Source organism: Pygocentrus nattereri, chromosome 8 (assembly GCF_015220715.1).
Source record: "Pygocentrus nattereri isolate fPygNat1 chromosome 8, fPygNat1.pri, whole genome shotgun sequence".
Classification (NCBI taxonomy): Eukaryota; Metazoa; Chordata; class Actinopteri; order Characiformes; family Serrasalmidae; genus Pygocentrus; species Pygocentrus nattereri.
The window spans coordinates 20474659-20501693 of NC_051218.1; the positions used below are offsets into that span (position 1 = coordinate 20474659).

The window sequence follows — 27035 nt, forward strand, 5'->3', positions numbered from 1 at the left end:
GTCCTTTCTGTGTAGAGTTTTCATGTTCTTCACATGTCTGTGTGGTTTTCCCCTCCTACACTGCTACAACATGCAGTCTGGCCAGTTGCCCCATAGAGACTGTGTGTGGCAACATGTCCAGGGTCTTCTTCTGCCTTACATCCAGTAAGTGATGGGATAGGTTCCAGCACCCCCTGCAGCCCAGGAGGATAAATGGCTTAGATGAAGATGATGGATGGGACCAATTTATTTGAGAGAAAATCCAAGATAGTCCTAGGAATGTGCTAGATATGTTTCAGTCAGAGGAAAAACACCAGCAGCAGTGTCAGGGCACTGAAAGAGCTGATTTGAAACTGTTACAAAGTCAAACACCCGTTGCTGTCTGTTCCTTCAGATAAAACATGAAATATCTTTTACAAGCTGCAGAAGTCTGTGTTTAATCTAAAAAGGCCAAAAATGTGAGCCATTCTTGCAAGATCGTAGCATGAACAGACTAATAAAATCCCATAGGGGAGCTAGCAGAATTTAGCATTATCATAAAGTTTTTGACATTTGAGTTTTGACATTTAAGGCCTGAATTGAAAGTCTAGCTCTGATAGTCACTGTTCACCACTGCCTTACAGCCTAGATGAATGGCAGAAATAGACAGCCCTAAGGCCCTGTGGATTTTCTTGGCAATAAATAAAGACAACGTGTTTGCAAGTCCAGAGGAGACCAGAGATTTATACTGGACCAAAGAAGATTATCATGTTAGTTATAATGCCACATGATAAAGCTACAAGATTATTTGCTATTAGCCAAAATAGAAAATTAATTATTATTTTATTGAGCTGTAGGAGATGGGTCAATCACAGTTACACAGCTGATATGTTTTGTGGTATGTACATTTTTCCTCGAATGCTGAGTTCTCTAAATTATGAGGAGGGGAAATATGAATACATACAAGCAAGCTAGCAATTCTGCATGTAACTGAGGGACCTAGTCTACATGAAAATAACGATTGTAGCTTCTAGCCTACTTCACTGGTATGTGCAGTTTTAATGAGGTTGCTAGTCTTACAGTGTTATTTAAATCCACAGAGTCGGAAGCTTGTGTGTTGCACATATGTTTCTTTCTTGACTGGTTGACGACCTACTAATTCAAATATTAGTGATATACAGATTAAAGACATAGGTTCTGGAACTCATCACAAAATGTCAATCATTTTGCAGATGCTACTGGCAAGCTAAAAACCGACAACACACATCAGATAACTATGAAACACAGTGCAGCCAGATAGACAAGTGAATAAAAATAACGTTACATTTCATCTAGCATGAAGAGGATTACGTTTGTAAGTCTACATTCTACATGGGCACAAATGTACAGCTTGATTAGATGAGCAGGTTATGGTCTATTGACTGAATCCTCTCATGATGGGAAACACCATGTGGAAATGAATCAGAGGAATGTACTGCATGTCTGCAGAGCTTTCTATGTGAAAAAAAGTCTGCAGCTGTATCTTGGTCTGTTGCCTTTTCCCTGTGCTCCTCTGTGATGCTATAGGCTTACAACAGAGGATGTGTTCAAATTACATAATGCATCAGCACTGATTCCATATCCAGTGACCCAGCAATATCCTCACTCCCTTCTCATGTTTCAGACAGTACAAGCAACATAAGGAGCAACACATCTTTACAAATCTGCAAAAAAACAACAGAAAAAAAATCTCAGGCCCCCTTGGGGTTAAATCTAGTCAGTTCTGTGTTTGAATGAATACAAAGCATTGTGTTATATAGGTTACATCCTGCAGATGTAATACATAGAATGCAACCCCAATTCCAAAAAAACGCTGTGTAAAATGTAAATAAATGTAAATAAAAACAGAATGCAACAATTTGCAAATCCCATAGACCCGTATTTTATTCACAATAGAACATAGAACACACATCAGATGTTGAAAGTGAGACATTTTACTATTTCATGAAAAATGCAGCAACGCATCTCACAAAAGTTCTGCAAATCACTGCATCATTGTCTGTGGACACAGTTCGCTGTGCAATCCACAAATGCAAGTGAAAGCTTTATCATGCGAAGAAGATGCCATATACAAACAGGATCCAGAAACGGCATCAACTTCTCTGGGCCCAAGCTAATTTAAAATGGACTGAGGCGAAGTGGAAAAGTGTCTTGTGGTCAGATGAATCAAAATTTGAAATTCTTTTGGGAAATAATGGACACTGCATCCTCCAGAGTAAAGACCTCCCAGCTTGTTATTAGCACACAGTTCAAAAGCCAGCATCCAAGATCGTATGGGGGAGCATAAGTGCACATGGCATAGGTGTCTTGCACATCTGTCAAGGCACCATTAATGCTGAATGAAATATATCGCTTTTGGCAACATATGCTGCCATCCAGACGGAAGGCCTTGCATATTACAGCAAGACAATGCTAAACCACATAGTGCGTCCATCACAACAGCACGGCTTTGCAGAAGAAGAGTGTGGGTGCTAAACTGGCCTGCCTGCAGTCCAGACCTGTCACCAGTAGAAAACATTTGGAGCATCATGAAATGAAAAATCCAGCAAAGAAGACCCAGAACTGTTGAGAAACTAGAGTCCTACATCAGACAAAAATGGGACAACATTCCTCTGCCAAAACTGCAGCAACTGGTCTGCTCACTTCCCAGACGTTTACAGACTGTTGTTTACAGAACAGGGGATGGTATACAATGGTAGACATGGCCCTGTACCAACTTTTCTGAGATGTGTTGCGACCTTCATTTTCTAAAAGAGTTAATGTTTTTCATGAAATGGTAAAATGTCTCACTTTCAACATCTGATGTGTGTTCTATATTCTACAGCGAATAAAGTAGGGGTCTATGAGATTTGCAAATCATTTAATTTTGTTCTTATTTAAATTTATTTATATATTACACAGCGTCCCAACTCTTTTGGAATTGGGGTTGTACATGCACTAGGTCTATATAACTATGTTAATTAATCTAAGACACGAGAGGCCATGTGTTACAGTCCCATTGAACATAAGTATTTTAATTTTTATTAATTAATTTATTATTTTTTTTACACACACAACAGCCAAACATGCGCCAGCTTACTTTTAGCATCCATCCAACTGCCAAGAACGCAGCATAACTACCAACATCATTAGGAAGTGACAGTGGAATCAACCAGTCACATTTTGGGACAAATATCTTGCTCAGCACCATCACTCTAAGCCTTCTGGAAGTCCTAGATACATCACTGACTGCGAATACAAGCCAGTTTCTTGGAAATAAAAGACAGCATTGGCAGCTCAATGCTAGGCCCTTTTGCTTTAGAAGTGATTATAAAGCCATAATATACAAGGTAAAATATATGTTAATGTCTGTTACACATTTCAATTAAAATATGGGATGTCTTTTTCAAGCTTTAAATATATGCGTTTAATCTAAAACAAACAAATGATGTTAATGTGGCATTAGCTTAACACCAACATTATATTACAAATCCCATAGGAGCACAAGCAGAAATAGTATTAACATAGGCATGTTTTTTGTCCTGCATTTTAAGAGTTTCATGTTTATGGCCCAAACTGAAGGCTTCCTTCTAATAGTTACAGCTCACCACTGATTTTACAATGAGGGGTGTTGTTAGGCACATGCAATAATAAAATACACCAGTGTTTAATGACTAATTTATTTATTTTTAATAACACTCACAACAGTCTATGGCTGCCAAGCAACATCATGGGTTTTTAATGACTTGGCACATTAATACTTGATTACAATTGGTCACAATGTGTTATAAATATGTATTTTACAATGGTTCAGATTTCAGTATCCTAACTATCCCTATACATTAGTTTATTAAACAATGCTAAAGTGTTATGGTATAGATCTCTTTCTTTATTTGATGGAGTGTGAAAACAGGTGGCTCTCATCAACATAAAGCTCTCTTTTATAAATAATGAATGATAGACATTAAAATTGTAAGAGTGTCTAAGAGGTAAAGTAATGTTTTGTGCGTACCAGGTTGCGGGGCTCAGCTGAAAGCTTTGGCAACAGTAGTGAGGCAGTATGAATGAAGTGTCCTCATTAGAGCTGAATATTTCATGGGTGTTGAGATGAAGCTCCACCTGGGGCTCCTCAGTGTTTCACTACAACCTTATCAGTTAACAAGTTCGGGACTTGCTAACTCGGCCATATAAGCAGCTTCCTGAATTGAAGAGTAGTCAAGATACAAGTATGTTTCCTGTCTTTTCCTGTTACTAAGGACTTTCCATTAAACAGTGTTTTCTTATCTATCACAAAGTTAAAGTAGCCAACTAGCTTAACTAATTTTACACCAAGTAATGATATAGCTTGAACAAATGCAGCACATTTCTGCCTTGTTTAAATGACATGACCATGCAGCAGTGGCTTCTGGCACTAAAGTCAAAAGGCTTCTAATTTCCTGGGGACAAAATTCTATGTTACATTAAAATGTAAACCCATGCAGCACCTGTTAAAGGAAGAGACCTTTGATGAACTTTTATTTAACCAGCTACTTTGTTTTTCATTAACCCGAAGCCCAACAACTGCATTTAGTGTGATGAGGAAAATGCAGGAGGAAAATTTCTTCTGACTGGTCTACAGTGATGACATTTTATACAGCTATATCCTGAATAACCATTTGATTTTTTTGCATATAACAAAGTCTTTTTTAGTCATGGATTTTAAAACATTCTTCAGATTTGTGCTCAGGCAAGCACAGAGAACATATGGACCATATATATTTTAGATTTAAGGACATTAATGGTTTAGGAGGCTTACTACACTGTTTACATTACATTAACATTAGATTTTATCACAGCATAGTTGTACCTTTATGTGCAAATACATTTCTCATGTACATTAAACACTGATTTATTTCTAATTTTATCTGCTTCTTTTAAAAGTGAATTCCACTGGTTTTTGTAATTCTTTAGAAAAATTCCTTAGTTTACCTTTTTCCCAATTAAGTATTTTGAAGTTTTTAGGATATGTATGGTTTGTTACCGTTTAACTAATTCCTTTTTATTGTTTGCCCTTTTTTAAACATGTAAAGCATGTCAAAGCATCTAGAGCAGATCTTCCACTCTACTAGTTCAGTAGAAATTATGTTTTCAGTTATAATCAAATGCTAAATGAAATATTATATATATATATATATATATATATATATATATATATATATATATATATATATATATATATATATATATATATACACACATACATACATGTCATCTTCTATATTACTGCATTACCTTATGTTAAGACATCATATATCATGGACACAATCTATCACAACCCATCTGACCATCCTGTCCATGATACACACACACAGGCCTGTTTTGAGGGCAGCAGACATTTTTACCAAAATGGGATTTCAATGTTAAGGGGATTAGAGGCCTGAGCTTTGGTAGAGTAAATTTATTGAAAGAAACTCTGTGTCTGTCCACCTGCAACTGCTAGGCTGGATAGATTTGTAAGTGCTTAAAGTGATCTCCCATCTGACTACAATCTCTTAATTGATTGAACTCATCACACTGAAGTTACATTTAATTTGGAAAATGTGACGCATTTAATTCTCTTTTAAATTTGGGGGATAAATTTGGGGCCATGCAATGACAGCATTTTAAATACATCTTATATGTGATACTGTTGTGATGATTTTATCATTTGAAGGCCTTATATTAGGGGTGGGTGAAAAATGGCATTGGCAATAATATATACAATAGGTGTCGTGATGTGCAGTTCTGCTGAAACAGAAAACAACACAGCAGTGTCAAATTAAAACAAAACGCACTGTCAAAAATTGTATGAATACAGTGATTTTACTTCAGTTATACTCCTAATAATTAGTCCTGTTTATTAGGGATGTAGCAAAACACAATTATTAGCAGATAATGATAAGATTCCGATACAATTTTCTATGCTGACTAATTATGCATTTTATGTAATGAAACATAAACTTGGTTAGAGTTGCTTTAAGTACTGACAATATTCACAATATGCTCAGAAATGAGGACTGTGATGTAATTCATGACAATGATAAATACCATACTGCCCAAACCTCCTTCAAATCAAGAAAGACCTGTATTTCATTAATGAAAAAATTACACTACAAAAAATAGTGCCGGATGGTGTCGGTAATATTCAGTATCAATATCTTCCAGATTTATCTGTGTATCATGATATCAGACGCTATTTGAGCTAGCATGAATGAAGTTACTTAACCCATGCATTATTAAGTTAATACATTAGCATTAAGAAAGTTACTCTATTTTTCCTCGGCACGGACGCCCTGTGCTTAAAATGCCATAAAACCTGACACAGCTTAGATTGTTTTGACCTGTTTTCTTCTCTTAAGGTGACAGCAAAGGGAACCTGGCATTGTATTGTAAACATTAACCAGACAGAAACCTTTTTTACAGAAAAGAGACTCACTATTTAGCTTTTGTATGTCTGAACTGTTTAAAACACCCAGCAATTAACTCTCAGGTTGTTGATAAAAACTAAAAGGAAACTTCTTGGGTGCAGAAACACTGCTATTTATAGTCATTGTCATGGATGTAATGACAAAACAGGTACAAAAATCATATCTAAATATAAACCTGTCTAAGATATTGCTAAAACCAAAAATGCAGTATTGCAGTATTGCAATATCATGTTATGCTCATTGGGGATCGTCTTGCATACTCAGCTTTAAACACAAAAAGACTGAAAGGTTGAGGTGGTCTCACAGGGGTGGGCGTGTGTGCAATCAGACATGAGCATAAACAGAACAAAGCTGTCTCTAGAGCAGGCTTAAGAACAGCAGAATGTGTGCTGGGGTCAGAGTCCAAGGCAGAGGATTAACTCTGCAGAGCATTTACTAGCACAGGCATGGCGTGGCACTTCTCAACCAGCTTACCATACGACCGATTTACTGGGAAATGAGGCCTCACACAAACACGGAAAGGGAGAGAGCCGATTCAACCTTTACTCTGGAGTACTGTACATACACAGCATAACGCATTATTTACAGTGGAGATTTAAACGTATCTACATAAGTGCTATTAAAAAGATTACAATTCTGAGAAACAACCTGCTTACTAAGAATGCTATAAAGAGTACACTACCTTGCAGAGACCACCTTTGATTTGTTTAATTTCCACTGAAAACAGCCATTAAGTGAAATGTATTCTTTTTCAGGGAATATTTCTGGGAAGATTAGACATAAGATAATCCATTTTTATAAGGAATGGGAAGTCAAAGGAACATATGTGAAAAACTAGAATTATATTAAAAGATACACAGAAAATAGGACACCTAAAAACTGTTGGACCTGGTAGATCACCGAAAGTGTCACCATCAGATGATCAGTAAAAAGATCACTGAAAGGATGTGTAGCTGTCAAGAAGTTGTTACTGAGAAAAGAACAACAAAGAAGTTACTTGTGTTCTCAGAGTATATTGGAGTGGAGTGGACTGGCCACCCCAGAACCCTCAACCTCACTGAATGTGTTTAAGATTGAGAAGATAAGACTGAACTTTGGAAGTGGGGAAAAATATCTGTGCCAATTTGTCTGAAAGCAAGTCTCCTGAAAAGAATGGAAGCTGTAACAAAGGCAGAGGATGGACGCATTAAATACTAGAAAACGTGTTAAATAAATGTTTTCTGGCACTGAAAAATGAATACTTTGTATTTTTTGACTGGCCATTATGACTGGAAATGAAATTAATTGCACATTGCTTTATTACAGCCAGGAACAAGGTGGTAATCAATTTTAGGGATATACTATGGTATAAAATTCAATCATATCACTTCTGTATCTTAGAGCCTCTCTGTACACTGAACCTGCCCAAGCCTGAGCAAAATGGCTGGATCACATTACGTGCCCATCATTACACCGAACCAAACAAACCGGCAGGTAAAAATAGCCCCCACAACTGCCTTTTTCCCCAGTGTTACCTTCAAACACAGAGCACAGGCCGCTCTCACACATTGTCCTTGTATCAACAAAGACAGGTGCCAACAAGCTGAGCCTCAGTGCCAAAGCCAATCCCATTACTTACAGTGATAAAGCACCGCTGATAAATAGGCAAATGACAGGGTGAACATATACACTACTTTTGAGGAATTGGGCTATATTTGTTAGGTCTTCTGCATCTGTGCTAAGAACTGGTCGGATGAGTGTAGCTGTGGAGGAGACTGGAGCGAAGGGGGAGGCTAAGAAGCACAGGGTGAAGATGCTGAGTCACTGTTTCAGGATAAAAATACTGTGTGGAAAGACTGATTTTAGTGATGAAGCTTGTTCTGCTCCAGCTCAATGTAATCTCAGATCAACTAAACTGACCTAAATCTGAACTGTGATTAGAAAATCAGTGTATTCCATCCACCAGCCAGTGCCTAATTCTAAATTTGGATATTTTATCCTCTTCTACTGCCAGGTCTTACATGTGGGCCCACAGTTTAAGCACATTGTTGTATGTAACACTAATTTCACTAGTAACTAGTAACACTAGTTTCATAGTAGTTACAGCATAATTCACACTGACTACTGAATAAACCTGCAAGGTGTTAAAAAGGGAAAAGTGCCATTTCATGAAATCTAACATGAAACCATTTTCCTCAAGCTATTTTACAACATGCTGAAGCAAAGGGAAATGTGCATTAGATGACTGAAAACATGCAGGCCTTGCACATTATACATAAAGTTAAAACACTCTGTAAAAAGCACACAGATTATAAACATCAGATCCAGGCTGTGGATAAAACTGCTTCTGTAGGGTTTTAAAAAAGCCAGCATAATCCATGCAGCAGCACTATTCAGATAAACAGCATCAACAGAAAGCAAAGCAGGTGCTACACTGGCCCATGTTTAACAAGGGGTCTGTAGAAGCCTAAATCAGCATACAGACAGGATAAATTTAACCCCTTGAACCACTTGAACCCTTTTTACTCCACTTATTACTAAGATATTAATCTCAAGACTTGACATTCAACAGCTACTATTACATATTCACTAACTACTATGGCACTACTATGTAAGTGGTGTAATCATGAGTAAGGAACTGGAATGTATGCCTTACTTATGGGCCATAAGAGATTAAGGGGTTAAACGCGTACAGTGTGTGCAATAAGTACTCACGTTGCAGTGTGTTCTCCAGCTCTGAGCCAGCCTGGAGAAGACTGTAGTAGCCCTCCATGTCTTTCTGGGGCTGGTGAAGAGAGGCCGGGCCCATGCCCTAACCAAAAGCAGGAGATACTGCCTCAAAGCAGGGCCTGTCCGGCCCTCACATCCTCCACTTCTCTTGTGCTGCTCCCCAAAATCAAAAAGAGGATGCAATTAACTATGGCCGGCTCAGGACTCCTCTTGAGGTCTGGGTTCCAAATCACCTTGAACAGGGCAAAATGTAGTCCTCAAAGTCCAGCATCTCACATCCACCACTGCCAGTGACAGTGCTGTCCAGGAAACAGCAAGCCCACAGTGCCGTGACTAAGAGAAATGATGCAATGGAGGCTGCTTTACCTTAAACTATGCATACACACATAAGGGAGGGGCAGAGAGGAGGAGGCTGTCGGGATGTTGTCCCGTCCAAACTGCAAAGACTTGTCCTCAATGTAAACCAAACCAAACCATAACAGTCCCCTCCCTCTGCCTAAAAACATCTCTCTCTCTCTCCGGCCGGGCAGGAGTGCGTCAGTGCTGCAGCTCAGTGGGAGGTTCAAGCTGCTGGCACTCGGCCAAACTCCAGAGTTTCTCCAAGCACCTCCCCTTCTTCTGTCCTCTGCTTGCTTTCCATTGGTTAGCCTGGCCCAGAGGCAGTGGCACAAGATCTGCTCTACTGCTGCCTCTGGCTTCCGCATACTGCCCAAGACCCACCCTGATATTGTCTCATGCATTCACGTGCAGTTTAAACATGATTAAGGGAATCAAAACACTTTTTTCTGAGTTAGAATAGATAGAAAAAGCATATAAATCAAACATACATACACATACTTCTCAGCTATGCAAGCATATGCCTAGCACAGACTGTAGTTTTGTTACAGATTAACTACTTTAAAGGGTAATTTCCATTCAACTTTTCCATTTAAATTCTGTAATTACATGTTAAGATGTAAACAAAGTCATTAAGAGCGATTTGACGTGAATTGCTTCATTCTATAAAAACGTATCGTTTACAGTGGTGGTGAAAGGAGCCAGACATCTAAAGTTCAAAAACTACATAACACAATGTAGTGAAATAGTTATGAACACAGCAGGACACCTTTTAAAAAAGAATTAATTTGTGCACTGTAAGGCAAAATTTTTGTGTAAGATTTTTTACTATTACTTCTCACAGGTCCTTTTGCATAGTTAAGGTTTGCAAATGTTAAGGTGGACGGGCTACAACAGCAGAGGACTATTTCAGGTGCCACTTCTGTCAGCCAAGTACAGGAATCTGAACATAAAGTGGGCATAGACTCACTGACACTATAGTTCCTGTAAGACAGGAATGTCAGTGGGTTTGATGGCTCTTTATTTCTGCTGGGACATGCAGACAGTAGTTAGAATTTAGAACAACATGAATCCATGGAGCCAGCCTGCCTTGTGTTCACAGTTCAAGGTGGTAGTGGTGTTGTAATGCTTTCTCCACCCTAATAGCAAGAGAGCATCATTTGAATGCCACAGCCCATTTGAGTGGTACTGCAGTCCATGTGCATCTCTTCACAGCTTACCCATCTTCTAATGGCTACTTTCAACATTATAATGCATCTTGTTACAAAGCACAAGTCCTATAAAACTGATTCTGTGATCGTGACGTGTTTAATGTGTACTTCAACTTCCTCCCTCATCTGAATGCAATAGAGCACCTTTGGATGGGGTAGAAGGAGAGATGTGCAGCACAAATGTGTAGCTCACAGGTCTGCAGCAATTATGTGACGTAATCATAGCAAAATGCACCAGAATCTTTAAGAAAGGACTTCTTAATACAGTGGCCTCTGAGTGTATATTTGCTAGATAACACAATGAAATCAAATAAATCTAATCTAAATGGAAAGTGAAAAAACAGCCAGCTTATTTTTATCAGGTCAGGACTATGGTACTTTGTGAAAAAGTAAATAGCTAAAGCAAAATTATCTTCAAAATCATTTAGAATAAACCTCTTGGAAATGCAGGAAAATGACCTGTTTATTGTAACTGAGTTAGGGCTCTCAAATGTCTCAATTAAAATTACTTAAGATTACTTAATTTCAAAAAAGAAGAATCAACTTAGCATTTAGTTAGCAATGTGAATGATTAACAAAGTATCCACAGGTCATTATAAAACCGTGGTTAACCGAGCATTCTCCAGAAGAGCAGCTATGAGCACTTAAATCCCATTTGTGAGCATTACAGAAAAAGGGAAAATCCACACCAACAGGATTTAATGAATGAACATGTATATTAAGCAAAAGTGCATATTAAGTTAAAGTAGGTCTAAGCTGGACAGCTTAGCAGACAGCTAACAGGCCAACAGGCAACTCCAGCAATATTCAGTTAGGCTTTACTTTAAAATGATCTTCTTACAGATACAAGGTGACTATATACAAGGACCAAGCAAAACCCAGACAACGAGGTCTTTGTTTGAAAATTGTTTTATTACATAAAGAATTTTCTTGTTTGGAACAGACTGGTCTTAAAGAGGTACATTCAGGTCAGAAGGCCGGAGCCTGAGGATCCGGGCAGAGGGTCCTGACACAGGCCGAGTGTTTACAGCACCGCCCTGACACTGCCCCACCCTCCACGCTCAGGCAGCCTAATGCACCTTTTTTTTTGGACGTTTTCATTTTCTTACAAAACAGTGGCTCGAAAAAAGGTTGCATTAAAAATACAATCAACTTTTTTTCTTTTCTGTGTTGTTCAGGCAAACAGAAGAAATCAAGAATTATCATAAGCTTTGAAAATAGCATCTCTGATTTAAAGGTCTGTTTTGGGTATTGAAATACTGCAGGCAGGTCCCATTCACCCCTCCCCTTTCTGAGCTGAACATACACACATCAGCGCCTCAGGCTATATGCATGTGTGTGCATGCGCACCATGGCTCAGGTTAATGATGGCGTTGCCACGCTTTAGAACATGAGGGGGGAAAAAAGAGAAAGAAAAAAAAGGGGGGGATAATATCCATACAGTTGGGTAATCTATCCCAGACAATTCTCAATAAATCTTTTACAGAGATCAATAAAAATACAATTATGGAGCTTTTATCTATATTCTCATCTGAAAATAATGATTCATGATAGAATTTGAGAGTGCTCATAGGGAAACAGCATAGGGCTTAAGATGCTTGGCATCATTACACAGTCAAAGGTCTAACAAACCACTGCTCCCACAGCTACCCACACACACAGACACACAGCCCATGCGGTTTAAGTTGGAACAGACCGCAATGCCTTTCAGATCCAAATGGTTAAATGTCTTGTGAAAACCATTCAAAAAACATGCCAAAATCTGATTTCTTCATGCCTACTTTTGGCTAGTAGCGTATAAATAAACTGAAATGGTCAAACAGCATTCATTAAAGGGATTATTACTGAGATCAGACAGCATGCACCATTCCAGCCTTAAACCAGCTGAGTGGCATGTGAAATAGTGATCTAAGAGCAGTTCAGGCCCTCAGTGGGAGCAGATTCGATCGCCGAGCATCAGGGATTACATAGACAAAACTCAATTGGCACAAGCTGATCATTCTCAACAATAAAAAAGATCCATGTCATAAAAATATAACTTTTGTGACTAAAATTACACATTACAATAAATATGTCAAATAGAATCACACAGTTAGGGGGGAAAAAAAAAAAAATCAGTAATGATCTAGAAAGTGATTGAAATGTTGGCATGTAGAAATGGAATGTATGAAGAAGCAAGAAAGAGTAAAGAAAAAAAAGAAGGGGGTAAAGACGAATGCAATTCTAACCGCAGTACCAACCATGTTGGTATTAACGGAGGGCAAAAATGCCTCACAGTGGCACTAACTCAGGTGTCCAGGAGCTCTGGAGTTGGCACTTTGTATGTCACCACAGTCCCCCTCCCCCCACCATTTCTTTGACTCAAACAATGATATGAGCAGTTGCCTCAAAGAAGCAGTGTGCGTTCTATGCGTGCTTAAGTGCATGCTGTATACATGTGCCTTCAACAGTGAGCACTGGCCCAAATGGGCCCAAAGAGGGACAAAACATCAAGTGATATAAATAATATATGTGTAAATGCCAGTACAGAGACTAGACATATCACCTGTATCACAAACAGGTTAATCTCAGACTCAGCAGTGTACTAACATTCAGCAAAGGAGACCAAACCTCCATCACTGAGCATCTCCATACAAACACATTACACTTAGCAGGACTGGATATGCTGCAAAAAAAGTTTTTTTGGCTTCCAGCAAACAGCACAGAATATACACATCTAATTCATAATCACTAATCTGATGTCGAAGTAATCCCTGCATCATCAGAAAGTTAAATTAATACAAAATTCTAATGTGAACTAAAGAAAAGACACAAACTCATGGCCAGACCTTCTTCTCACGCAAACATGCACGACAGGTGAAAACGTCCAAACCCAGCGCTCAACAGACTTGGACATACAGCAAGTTGCTGAAAGGCAGCTTATTATACCCATAGGGTCAGAGCTGTCAGTGCAGCATGTTATAGAGCTTAAAATTAAAAGCTCAAACTCTAATTCTAGACTATGATTTGGGCCTGGGGCATTTCAGATCACAAAGGGAAGAACTATTTCTATCAAAGAAACCTGGAACAAAAACTGCTACGATGACAGAGGAACAGCAGAATTGGTATGAGTTCCTCTAGCTTCTCTCATGCAGGAGAACCACTGAGGAACTACAGAGAATGTAAAGAAAATCAGAACATCCCATCACCATGGATTTGCCTCAGGAAGCAACATTTGCAGCAGGCTAACTACGGGAGGAGGTTTTATCACATGCCTTGACAATGGATGGGTCATGAAAAGTAAAAGGTCAAAAAATGCCACATGCTGCAAGGACCAGCGGCACAGTATGCTTGGGTGAAGTCATGCTACAGAGAGAGGGAAGGATGAAGAAGAAAGAGAGCGAGCAACAGGGTGGGGGAAAAAAAAAGACAGAGGGCTGGCACACTGCTGGATCTTGGCCTGGACTAAGTAGCTTTTTTTGTTCTCCTCTTTTTCATTCCCCAATGTTCAGTTAGGTTGTTCTCATTTTTTTGATTTTCCTGTCCAGGCAGCAGGAAAGGCAGCCAGCTTGGCTGACACTCACAGTCCTTTCAGCAGGTTCCACCCCAGGCTGGGCTGTCCTTCAGTAGCGCTCTTTCAGATGCTTGTAGGACAATGGGGTGACGGCAGCAATCTGTGGTACGAATAGAAAAAACAAAAGAAATTACACACCTTGTCTATTCAAAGTCTGCGAGCGCTATCCAATAGTAACAGAGGCCCTATTTACACTTGGCATTAAAATGCATCCTGTATCTGTACATTTAAAAGACTATGTAAACGTGCCTGTGAGTGCAAAGTGAGTGACAATTTGAGTCTAGCTGTTCTGATAACAAGGTTGACTAATTTTGACATTTGAGTATCTGTAAATGTTCATGAACAGATATTTAGGTGATGGTGGCTTACCTTTTTAGCACTGGGTGTTGTATGAAAACTGAACATCACACTAATGCATTTGAAAATAATTTTATTATTCAAACATGGCTGTGGGAAATTCAGGATTTCAGATCAGATGAGTCTGATGGAGACTGTTTCACTTATGTTATGTCCTCTCACTCATGTACTTAACACCACATTTTTGGCGACACATATTAAGGCATTGGCGCTTTGGAGTGGCAAAGTATAACATGAAGTACTCCCAAAGACAAGCAAAACTTTAATTTTACATTATGTTTTTGCCATATTGTCCTAGCTTCAAATGCATTCAAATGCAAATACAATCTAGCAACTGAAAAATGTTTCATAAAGGGTTACAGCACAGACTGTATCAGGACTGAACAATTTGCGGAAAATAGCTTACTGCAATTTTTTGGACTAATACTCTGACTGCAATTTAAATTATGATTATTACCTGAGGTACAGGGTTAAGGCCCTTTTTTTGCCAAAAAGTTCAGAATTACCCACCTCTTCTGGCTTGCGGCTTGAACGTAGAATGCCAAACTGCAAGTAAGTTGTGGTTGTGATTCCACAACACATGGAGGTTTAATTAACTCTGATTGGTCTAACTATACAAGCTGTGTTATTAGGTTTAATTTCCACTCTTAAGACATTTTTGAATAGTTAAAATAAAATTTAAAAATCTGATAATAGGGATTTCGATCCAAAAAAAAAAAATAAATAAAAAATAAAAATAAAAAAATAAAACATTTTAAAAAAGAATATACCTGCTTCAGTGCACAAACTTCATCAATATCTGAACTGAGATCAAATGGTAGTGCCAAGTGTAAACAGGGCCTTAGATCTTGCCCATAAATAGAAAATGTTCTAAATATTCGTCTACTTCTAAAAAATAGTAACACTTATAGATTTGAAATGTCCTTCTTTCCAGTTTATGGATTTAAGAATATTTAATAACCAATCAGATAAATAGACTAAAGGCAGATAACCCTATGCATGTTCGGCAAAATAACATACTAAAACTTGTCAAGATAAATATAATTGACACAACAACAACAACAGCAACAACAACAACAACAACAATAATAATAAATCACGGCCCCAAAGTTTTTCAATAACACCCAAAATCAAAGTGTTATTTAAAATGATGTGTTATTCATCCAGATTCTTCAATTGGTTTGGATTAGGTTACATTGAAAGTGATTGGAGCATTACTTTGATTTTGTTAGTACAGCAGCCTGTGGGGCTTAGATCAAGTAATTGGCTGAATGGGGAGAGGAGTGGATGCTCCCCACCACTTTACCTGGCCGTGTGAATGAGAGAGGCCTCTGACAGCTGAGAACAACAGAAAAGTGGGTTTAATACTTGTGTATGAGTGCAGCTCTACACCTGAATGTTGCCATTAAACATCATCCACAAATTCACAGGAGGCAAAAAGCATCACACAACAGCCACACATATGCACAGCATGCAGGGTTTAAAGCTACAGTTAAAGGACCAATTGTTGCAACAAAAAACACTGACAAGGTCAAGGCAGGTTAAGTATTACAGGAGATTAACACGCAGCACATGCCATAACGACAACACAAATAGGACAAATGCTAAATGACAACACAGTCAATCACTGTGATGAGACCACGAAGTAGAACAGCAGCAGGCAATTCTGCAAAGTATATATAAGCACAAAACAAAACACACACCCAGACACATTTAGCCACCCACTCACCCACACACAAACACGCACACACGTAAAGCCCTGATGACAAAGGATTCCCCAGACCAATATGGCTGAATAGCATTTAGTCAATTAAAAGTGGACCGAATCACAGTCAGTTTCAAATAGCACATGCAAGGGCTTTACGAGATGGAATTTTCCCCAGGAGGTTGAAAGGAGCATTCTTGGTTTGCTGGCTGAAGTTGATTTTGTTTGACATCCCACCTCTGATACCAGGTAACTGTAGCAAACGTCCAGAATATTCACAGCTGGCTATAGTTTACTAAGCAGCTCAGTACTTTCCAAACTACAACCAAAAAATTACAGTAAGGTGTATAATACAGACAAAATATTACATTCTGATTATGGAGGTTCACACAGTAATATTTAGAATACATCAAAAGTATATTAATAAATCATTTTCAGGACATCAAGTACTGTTCTGTATAATTTTGCCCAATATTATTTGTGATGTGAATGCCTTGTTCAATGGCTTATTCATATATTGCAAACCATGGCAATATCTCAACTGCAAGGGTCAACACTGTAACAGCATTTAACAAACGATATATTGTGCAGCCCTAATTCACAAAAAAATTGCATGTGGTAGAAGTATTAAATTTACATTAATCAAGCACAATTAGGGTTAGTTGAAGTTAACATCTTAGCTAGTTCCTGGTATCTGATGTAGGACACATTGACATGGCACTAATGTAATAATAACCATAGCTATCTGACTTTTCAGCCAACCACCAAGAGCTAATCCACGGACAGGGAGAAATTAAGAGGTAGAAATTACATGACTTTTATGGGCAGCTGTTATAGTGGGCAAAGAATCCAAGGAGCATGTTCCTGAGTTTTGGCTGTACTGAGAGGTGAAAAGCCCCAGCAGGAATTGGGCTTAGGAATTGAAATAGGGCTCCGATTGGTGATTCTGGTACCTGTTCATATGACAGTATTGGACTCGTCTGAAAAGGTTCTCATGAGCAGAGGCCTGATGGAAACCCTGGAGGACTGGCTGCTCCCTGCACTTGACTGACATTTCTTCTTCTGAAAGGGGCGGGGTTGAACGACAGTTAGCACACCATGGAAAAGACTTTCAACCAGCACAACATCCCCACCAACACACACACACACACACACACACACACACACACACACACACACACACACACACACACACACACACACACACACTACAGTTACTCCAATAAGTTCTACTACAAACCATGGCTGGAGAGCAAAGAAATATGAACTACAATAAATTAAAGTTGAATAAGACACTGCTTGACATTTCCCTATAATCAGTCATGTGAATAACATATGAACATTATCAGCATCAGTAAGGGTAATTGACTGAAATTCATGAATTTCAGACATAAATTTCAAGAGCAGTGATTAGGGGTGCATAATTGGATTTGCGTCTGAATCTGAATCATCAGTTTTTCACTCCTTAAAGGCAATTGGCTGATTTATTTGAGAAGTTTCAGCCCATCTGTGTATACTGTACACTATACATAAGTACACTGACATTGCATTTATTTATTTTTGTAGTCACTAATCTGATAAAAAAATAACTTGACTTGCAATTAAAGATTATATTTAACAAATAATATACAATTAATAATTTAATATTGTGATGACTGAATTTTAAATAAAAAAATAATAAACCATCCCAGCAGGATATTTGTCAATCTCGTTCCTCTCTTCTCTACAGCAGCTCTTAAGCTTTTACCAGTCTGCTAGCATAATGCTAATATCAAGTAGCAGTAAGCTAATTAAGAGGTAACACTGTTTAATATTACTTTTTACAAGCTTCAAATGCAAAACTGTCACATGTGACATTCTATACTTTGCATGTTGCAGTTTATAATGAATAATTCCATTTAAAGCCTATATCAGAACACTAGTAGAGGAACTTTTTAGCCTGTTAGCAGTTTTCTGAGTTTGTTATTAGACATAACTGGCTTTTAAATTAAAACGGATATTTGCCAATTTGGCTTTAAAGAAATAGGACTTGAACTCTACTATACAAAGACCATAATCGGTGCACCCCTAGTTGTGATGAATCCTTGGAAGTCAGCCCACAACAAAGTGTAAAATTAGCTATTTTCTCTCTTCCACTCACACACAAAAGGGAACCTGCAAAAACACAATTAAACACAAACACACACACAAACTCTCACATGTAACACACACAAAGCACACACTGTTGGTGGTAGCCCACAGCAGCTATGGTGGAGGATGTGGTGAAGGGGTGAGCACGCATGCGGGTAAACTGCGTTTTGTGTGCTGCAGTCACCTGACTGGGCATGCAGAGACAGAGAGCAGGCAACTGAGGAACAGGCAACTGAGATAACTCTGCAACACTCTCTGCAGCCTTGACAAAAACCACGCGCACACCAAGATGACATCTGTCCACCACAGAAGGGCCTCGGCATGAACTGACAAAATTCTGCCAAAACTGAAGACTCCTTTGCAAATCAATTGATGATACAAATCAATCAACTTTGCATTACATCTCCATTACAAATCCAACATGGACCCTCAAAGACAGCACCCACACACCCACACCCACACCAAAAAAAAAGCTTTGCCTACACCCTGACAGAGATGTATGCACCTCCCTGAGAAAGGGGAAAGGACAAACAGGTGGAGAGAGGGCAGGCAGAACACAAAGGAAAGAAACAGTCAGCCCAGGAGAAGAGAGATGGGAACAAAATGAAAAAGAAGAGCAAGCCAAGAGACCTCAGTCACTCCAGGAAAAGCTGTGAGTGCTGGTAGTCTGCGACAGCATGAAGATAGTGGAAGTCCCAGAGGAAGGAAGCCGCCGCTTCATCTATAGCACCACACACACAGGATGGGAGAGGACAGACAGAGAAAGAGGAGCGAGACAGAAAGAGAGGCACAAGGAGAGAAAAAAGAAAAAGTATTAAAAGGTACAGGTGAGCGATATGAACACAGTTTGCCGTTATTGTATACTATAAACTGATCATTTCGTAAATTGCAACACTTTGAGTGTGGATCTCGTCTATACTTCCACACTAAACTGTACACCATCATAAAAAAAAAATCAATGCAATTACAGAACACCTGTAAAAAAAAAATACATGCAGTATATTTAACTGCTTAACCTGCTCGACAACAAGAAAGTGAATGGATGTCGACCCATCATGCCATCATCAGAGTTTTTGTACCTGCTCCTGTTAGTCTTTTTAAAATATACTACTGTTGTTCTGTTTTTACATTCTGTCCATTCCATTGCAAACCTCAGAAAAAATTATATATTTTGAAGCATATTATACAACATTATACTTTTTCCCATTTCATCCTTAGTTCATAGTTAAAGAGAAGGTTTCAAAGAAGTGTTTGGAGACGAACAAATGCAGAAAATGAACAAAAGTCAACAGTTGTCCTGCAACTGCAACACCGTCCTCTTATCAGTCACTCTCATGATCTAAGACCTGTAAAAATATAATAAATAAAACATTAAACTCCTCTGTGGAGTCTTGTCCAAGTCCAAACCACCTGCATATCTGAGGGTTCTTAAAAAGTGACACCACTGTAATTTGTTCAGAGGCAAAGTGAGCACAATGAAATGCAGCATGCCTTCCTAGGAAACTGTAGGAGTCAGAAAAGATTAAAGAAAGCCTGGAATGTGTACAGTTACGTAACTTGATTCTTACAAGATTCCTAAGATATTCATATTAATACAAATCCACTGCATTATATACTATTATATGGTAAATTGAGCAAAGTATTGCAATTCTGAAGTTTATGCTTATTCATGATCTGACCAATTTTATACAAAAGATTTTCCAAATTATGAAATTATATAATCCAAAAGGATTATATTGGATTATATTGTCAATCAGAAAAATTGAGAAAAGTCATTAGCCAACTGCCAATTGATCTAAAGAAAATAAAAAGCCCACACAGTGAAAATAACTTTACCTTAATTTTCAACATTTTGGGGCATAACACAAAAATATCTAAAAAGTGCTTAGTGGCCAATTGGGTCTTCATGATAAATGCATATATGCTAGAACTGATATGATAATCTGTAAAGTGGATGGACATAATTTTCTAAATTATACTTTACCAAAAGTATTGTTACATTATGCTGTGACTTTCCTGGGAAACTGGGAAGCTATGCACACCCATGTACTCTCACTCACTCTGTTAAAATTCTATATAAAGACATAAAACAGCTTTGTTGTTTACAATTCAATTTAGTGATGACAGGTTATTAAATAATGTCTGAATTATGTAATTAATATTGGGCCACAGATGCCACTTCTCAACAGTTGGCAATTTTAATTGACAGGCAGCATGCCTGGAGACGCATGTAGGGGAGCAGATCAGCTCCGTATGTTCATCAACACAGGGCATGCTGCTTAACAAATGTCAATTATGAATGAGCATTGCATGTTATCCATAATCCATGTGGTAAACCAAGTTCAAGTGGATTGATGGATCTAATTATCACAAACTGATGCTGATTACAGGGTGGCCCACTCTGTGCGGTCCGATGGCTAGTGACAACAGTTTTGGCTGATACTGTATTGCAGGTTTAAACAATGGCATAGAAAGACTTTTAATTAGTGGTACACAAGTAGATAAGACACTGGGGTGGAAGAAACAGGACACAGAGAAAGAACAACGCTTATAATTAGTCCCATAGACTTCCTGTCGTCGTGACCAATCAGGCCAAATGGTAACAGCCTTAACACAAGGCAGAGATCTTGACAGGAACAAGCAAGGAAACATAAAACATGACACTAAGATCAAGACAAAGAATAAGAGAATGGCCAGTTTGGGGGATGAAGTAGACAGAGATAAAGTACCCAAGATCAAGTTTATGATATATGTAATAGGTTTTATATTCAAGTGAGTAAAACAGAATGGAGAGTAACTCAAAGCCACTACACAGAACATAGGCTGTAAAAATGGTAAATTAAACAAAAGGGAGAGGGAGAAGTAACGACAAGGAGAGAAGCATGTAAGGAGGATGCTATAGCAATACCTTTCGAGCATGAGGGCCTCTGGGCTTGCGGAGGACCACCAAGAGGATGTCAGGCAAAAGACTGAGGAGGATGAGCAGGATGATGACCAACCAGGCTGACACAGAGCTCAGCATGTTAGCAAAGACAAAGTACAGCCGTTGTTGTCTCAGGAATGGCCTTAAAGTGGGCAAGCGAGCGAGAGAAAAACAATAAAAGGGTGATATTATTGAGATTAAACATTTACATATAGACATGTTTAGAAAGTAAGTTGAAGAGCTTAAAAATGACCATCATTAACCGGCAGTCCACACAGTTTTCCGTATTTCCTCACCATATGATGCCTCCCCAGAAGAAGCTAAAGAACACATAGAAGGCCAGTGAGCCCCAGATCACAAAGTGGTTGATCCATGTCCAGTGGCGTGTGTCCAAAGCCAGCTGAAATAGAAGCATGAGTAATATCTGAGAATTCAGAAAAAGCAGCCAAACAAGATGCAAGTTCATCAGAAAATTTTGTCTAACCTTTAGTGTGACAGTGAAAACAAGGACTGTAAAAACTATTGTTCCATAAGACCAATTTCCAAACACCTGGAGAGAAAGCACAGAGCAGAAAGTGTGAAAAGGCCATTCCATTACTTCTGACAGCATGGGAGTTCTTAAGAAACAGGGTAGAGCACCACTGACCTGGCCGTTGTCCTGCAGCGCTGGGTTGCTGAACAGATATCTGACACCAAAGAAGAAGAGAAGTCCCTGGTAAATCCCCAACACAGTCCAGTATAGGAAGGGACCCCATCGCAACATAGCATTCTTTGCTATCTCCCTATAGGAGAAAAAATACCTGTGGTCATTACTAGTCAAAAAAGCATGTAGGAAGTTAATGGAGAAACAAATATATAGTCATATGCACAAATCTGAGCACCCGTTGTCAAATTACATTTTGTTCTCAGTACAAATAAATAAACTATTCTCTACAGAGAACACACTTCTGCACATTTAACGTACAACTTTATTTGTTTAATTTTGACATGTTGTTGAAATAAAACATAAAATGTGGCCGGTGCAAAAGGTATGGCACATTTAATATATTGTGTTTTTATTTTTTCCTTGTGTGTTAAATTCAACTATTAAACAGAAATTCTGCTCTAAATTTTGCATAAAATTTCACATGTAAGTTGGTTTATGACTTAGGTTCACTTAGAAAATCAACAAAACATGTCATTTGACCAGGGGTATTCAACCCTCTGCATACTACTACTAGATCTTCTTCTTCTACTACTACTACTACTACTACTACTACTACTACTACTACTACTACTACTACTACTACTAGATACAACAACAACAACTAGATACTACAACAACTAGATACTACAACAACAACAACAACAACAACAACTAGATACAACAACAACAACAACAACTAGATACAACAACAACAACAACAACAACAACAACAACAACAACAACAACAACTAGATACAACAACAAGATACAACAACAACAACAACAACAACAACAACAACTAGATACTACTACTACTACTACTACTACTACTACTACAACTACTACTACAACTACTACTACAACTACTACTACAACCACCTATTACTATAAATTGGATGCAGGAATAAACAAAGTGACAGCAAATAAGTTTGATCAATCAAATCAAAGAACACAATAATAACTTTAACTTGACCAAGAGAGTCTGATTAATCTAGTAATAAAGAACAGAACTGCGAATGTCACACAGACCAGTGCAGCTCAGCCTAGCCTGATTGTATGAGAGCTGAGAGAGGACAGGGTTTTCCTATGGTCTGCAGTTGTTTTGTCCCATGTCTCAAACCTGACACCGTAGAGTCTGGGGATGTTTTAAAATGTACACCATAACATAGGTGGTATTTTGTAAAGATATTATATCTGCTTGCTGCAACGACATACAGTGGACCCCCTTACTTATCCCTCGAGTGCTCTGAACCACTGCTCAACAGCCAGGCTTCTACACCAAACTTATCTATGTTGGTGCAACAACTGTAGTTTAATGAGGAAGAAACGGCCCAAAAGGGGAACCCATTCTCCTCCGGTCGATATCAGACACCAAACTATAATAGCAGAGAATAAGCTTTGATCATCAGTATAAGACATGTAAAAGGGAAAAATGAGAAGAAGCATTGCCTATGATTAAAAAAAATGCAGAAGTGCAAAGCATTTAAAAGTTCAGTTATGTTTACATCTTAATTCACAACTTTCCTATGGTCTGAAATATATATATATATATATATATATATATATATATATATATATATATATATATATATATATATATATATTTTATTTTATTGTTTTTTTTTTAAACTAGTGGTAAATAAGTCTGTACCATCACTGGGGGTGTCACCATGGTAAGACATTTAACAGTCAGCGAGCACAGTGACACCAATCATATTCTGGTGTCACTTCTGGTATCAGTATCATCTTCTGAGGTAAAGCAGTCCTTTATATTACAGCATGTTGGCAGTAAGCAACAGAAACAACAACTAATAAAATTGTTATAATAATAATATAATATATAATTATTATATTATATATTATAATATATAAAAATAATTTATATAATAAAAGAAAAACTGCTACTTCTCTTTTTTTCGTTGCTGTCACTTTGCTGCTCTAACACTGAGAATGTCCCGTTGTGGGACTAATAAAGGACCATCTTATCTTAAAATATGCAGAAGGCAATGCAGTTCTCTCTCTTACCTGTAGAGGGTGGCATTGTCAAGCAGGATCTCGATGGCTATGTGCTGCTCCAGCAGGCTGTAGGCCAGGATGGGCATAGAGGTGAAGCAGATGTTGTACATCGTCAGATAGGCTGCATCGTACAGGGGCTGGGGAGGGGAGGAAGGGTAGGGATTGGGCACCCAGGGGTTAATACAACATAAAGGAGAGTCTCTCACACACACACACACACACACACACACACACACACACACACACACGCACACACACACACACACTCGGGAAGCCAACTCCACAGCAAGAGTGGAGACTCTGGCTGTGTGGCCACATGCAATGGTCACTTTATTGATATATATACACATACAATATTGTGAAGGTAGCTAGAATTTGTATTGCTGACAAGATTCCGCCCCCTTTTTAAAGCACGGTCAAGCCAAAGAAAAGAAGGCAGTGGTCAGAGAAAGAACACTGAAGCCTACAGTCCTCTGAAAGCAAGCCCTGACTAAGTTCTAAGCTGTTCTAAGATTTCTTCCAAGTCTAGATACACTTCAAACTGTTGTACTTGAGAAAACAAGATCATAAACAAGTGCTTTTCTTTACACGCATGTTATATATATATCAGACAGCAGTGGAAAGCAGAGAGAGAGGGAGGACAGAGCCAAAGGGAAAAGCAAAGGCAGGAAGTAGCAGTAGAGCTTGCTGGATAAAGTCTTCTCTCAGTACTGCCAGCATCAGTACTGGCACCCACCTGCTGAGAGTAACCACAGAAGAACTGGTACAGGAACTGAGGTAAGATGAAACAAAGGTTCTGAGGATAAAGACACAAAACAAGTGCATTAACATCTAAATAATGAGGACCAGAACAAATAAATCACACAATCCATTTCATAATAGACTGGCATTTGTTCTTGCTCACCTTGTAGAAGAAGTACTGGACAAGGTGGGCAATGCGCACATAGTAGAGGTGTCCATGTGCCAGCAGAAGCTTCTTTAAGTGCTTGAGTTTGGGGATGGCGTAGTCACTGTTCCTCACTGCTTGGCGGCCCTCTTTACCTTTTATTCCTGCATCATAGACACATAACCACACAATGCATTGGCACACAAAAATAAACACTGCCTTTAAAAGCATCAGCTGGGAACTTCCTTCTATCGCCTTTATTTACATACCAGCAGAACAGAAAGGAAGGCAATAAAAAGTACGCAGATAGTTCTTATGTAGCATTGTTCCCTTCAGGCAAAACATCTGATGCAGAACATCTCCAATTTGTAACAGCACTCCAACATTTCTTACAATTACATTATGTACAGGGGAGCTTGTGTGTTTTATTGACTGTGCCATAGGGATGTTCCAAACAGCAATTTACAGGCTTTGAATACTCCTTGGTTTTTCGGAATGAGTACTAAAATATCTGTGTCCAAAAAAATATCAATACATCTTTTATGAAGCACGTAGAGGCCAAGGGTATAACAAAGTAGAATTATGTCAGGTTTAGTTGAAGTTTGTTTTAGTTTTTTATTTAGCAATTAATTTGTCTAGTTTTCTATTTGTTTAATAATAGAAAGCAGCAGAAAGGGCAAAACCCAGGCTTAGTTGAGCTCAGTCATGGTGTTATGTGTTTGCCTGAACCACCCTAGAAGTGATCTGGCAAGGAGCTTGGCTGGAGCAGCCTGTTCTTCTGGGTCCAATACTGATCTCAGAGGACACATTGCAAGGCAACAGGATCACTAAAAATGCACTGAGCATTTTCCTAAACACCACTTAAAGTGCTCCCACATTTGATTTCTCAGGTATCTTTGCACTTCTACCTTTAATGGTCACATGGAAAGTGGTGTAATCTTTCGTGACACGGTGACATGGCTGTCTTGCATGAATTTATGATGTATTCAACTAAACTAGCGATGATTTATTTTCCATATTTATTTTAACTTTTAAATGCCTTCACTGATAAAATATGTTGTAGATAACACTTCTGAATCAAGTATTCAGATTATTCAGGGCAGCCCTACTGTGCAATGTTTTATGTTGTGCTGTCTAGCTGTACGTTTACAAATTCCTCTCAGACTGATGTGGCAAAAATTACTTGAAATTTGAAACACAAATGATGAGTTGGAAACAATTCCCAAATTACTGTACATTTCATTCTCATTAAAATCATGTAGCTGGTAACATATTGTACAGGACAGCTTACCAATGCCCACATGTGCCTCCAGGATCATACTGACATCATTGGCCCCATCACCAATAGACAATGTGATGGGAGAGCCTTTAGAGTTCTTCACCAGTTTCACTATCTGCAAAGTTTAGAACAAATAAGTGATGTTTACATTCTTGTCTTCATCCCTCATTACTCACTTATACACATTTAAATGAGACACAAAGTTCCCTGCAGTGCATGCCCTGTGTGTGTGTGTATCTGGACCCACACTGCAAGACAGACCTGAGCCTTCTGCAACGGAGCCATGCGGCAGCAGAGCACAGCAGTGCAGTTCTGGCAGATTTGCAGGAAGAGGTTCTTGTAGCGGCTGGAATTTGCATCAGGAGATGGGTTCATCACTAAAGACAATGTGGCTCCGTCTATGATGAAGCCATATTCCTGATTCGAATTGGACCAGCTCCTGAGAGAGACACAAACCACAAGGTTAAAAGCTTAACTTTTTTTTTTATTGACATTGTGTATCAGATACTGTGTAGGGTGGACCTGAAGGGACCATATCTTGGAAAAAAATTCCTTTTTATTTTTTTTTTAAAACATGTAAACATGGTAAGAGCTTCAAACGTACCATTCGTTACAAAGTCCATACTGTCCATACATGGACGCTAAGCTGCAAAACAACCCATTTTGAATACACTGTTCTATGATCCAGAAAACCTTGTAAAAGAAGTACTGGACAAGGTGGGCAATGCGCACATAGTAGAGGTGTATTTATCTTCCCCTATATAATCTCAAACCTGAAAATAGCGAGCTAACTTCCTTACCTGTCACTTCCTTAACACTCCTT

At 38.6% G+C, this 27035-nt stretch overlaps 2 protein-coding genes across 16 annotated transcripts in view; both read right to left on the reverse strand.

Annotated features, from left to right (window-relative positions):
• mcf2a (MCF.2 cell line derived transforming sequence a) overlaps window positions 1-9629 on the reverse strand; it is a 46945-nt gene extending 37316 nt beyond the window's left edge. For 7 of the 9 annotated variants that reach the window (XR_005130583.1, XR_001858261.2, XR_005130580.1 and 4 more), the window contains exon 1: window positions 9117-9628. Coding sequence is in view for 3 of the 9 variants with exons in the window: in XM_017707120.2 (XP_017562609.1) it covers window positions 9117-9210 (94 nt within the window). In the remaining 6 variants the exon portion in view is untranslated. Of the gene's footprint in view, window positions 1-9116 lie in introns of all 9 variants that reach the window. The other 2 variants (XR_005130581.1, XM_017707118.2) reach the window with 2 other exon arrangements.
• Window positions 9630-11569: 1940 nt separating this feature from the next.
• atp11c (ATPase phospholipid transporting 11C) overlaps window positions 11570-27035 on the reverse strand; it is a 65189-nt gene continuing 49723 nt past the window's right edge. The window contains exons 20-32 of one of the 7 annotated variants that reach the window (XR_005130565.1): window positions 26474-26651; window positions 26225-26327; window positions 24952-25097; window positions 24784-24843; window positions 24057-24184; window positions 21993-22128; window positions 21831-21896; window positions 21643-21746; window positions 21332-21488; window positions 19054-19144; window positions 18907-18932; window positions 15895-15926; window positions 11570-14331 (exon numbers count right to left, since the gene is read on the reverse strand). Coding sequence is in view for 6 of the 7 variants with exons in the window: in XM_017707125.2 (XP_017562614.1) it covers window positions 17251-17355; window positions 21332-21488; window positions 21643-21746; window positions 21831-21896; window positions 21993-22128; window positions 24057-24184; window positions 24784-24843; window positions 24952-25097; window positions 26225-26327; window positions 26474-26651 (1183 nt within the window). In the remaining variant the exon portion in view is untranslated. Of the gene's footprint in view, window positions 14332-15894; window positions 15927-17246; window positions 17356-18906; window positions 18933-19053; window positions 19145-21331; window positions 21489-21642; window positions 21747-21830; window positions 21897-21992; window positions 22129-24056; window positions 24185-24783; window positions 24844-24951; window positions 25098-26224; window positions 26328-26473; window positions 26652-27035 lie in introns of those variants that run through there. The other 6 variants (XM_017707125.2, XM_017707127.2, XM_017707128.2 and 3 more) reach the window with 6 other exon arrangements.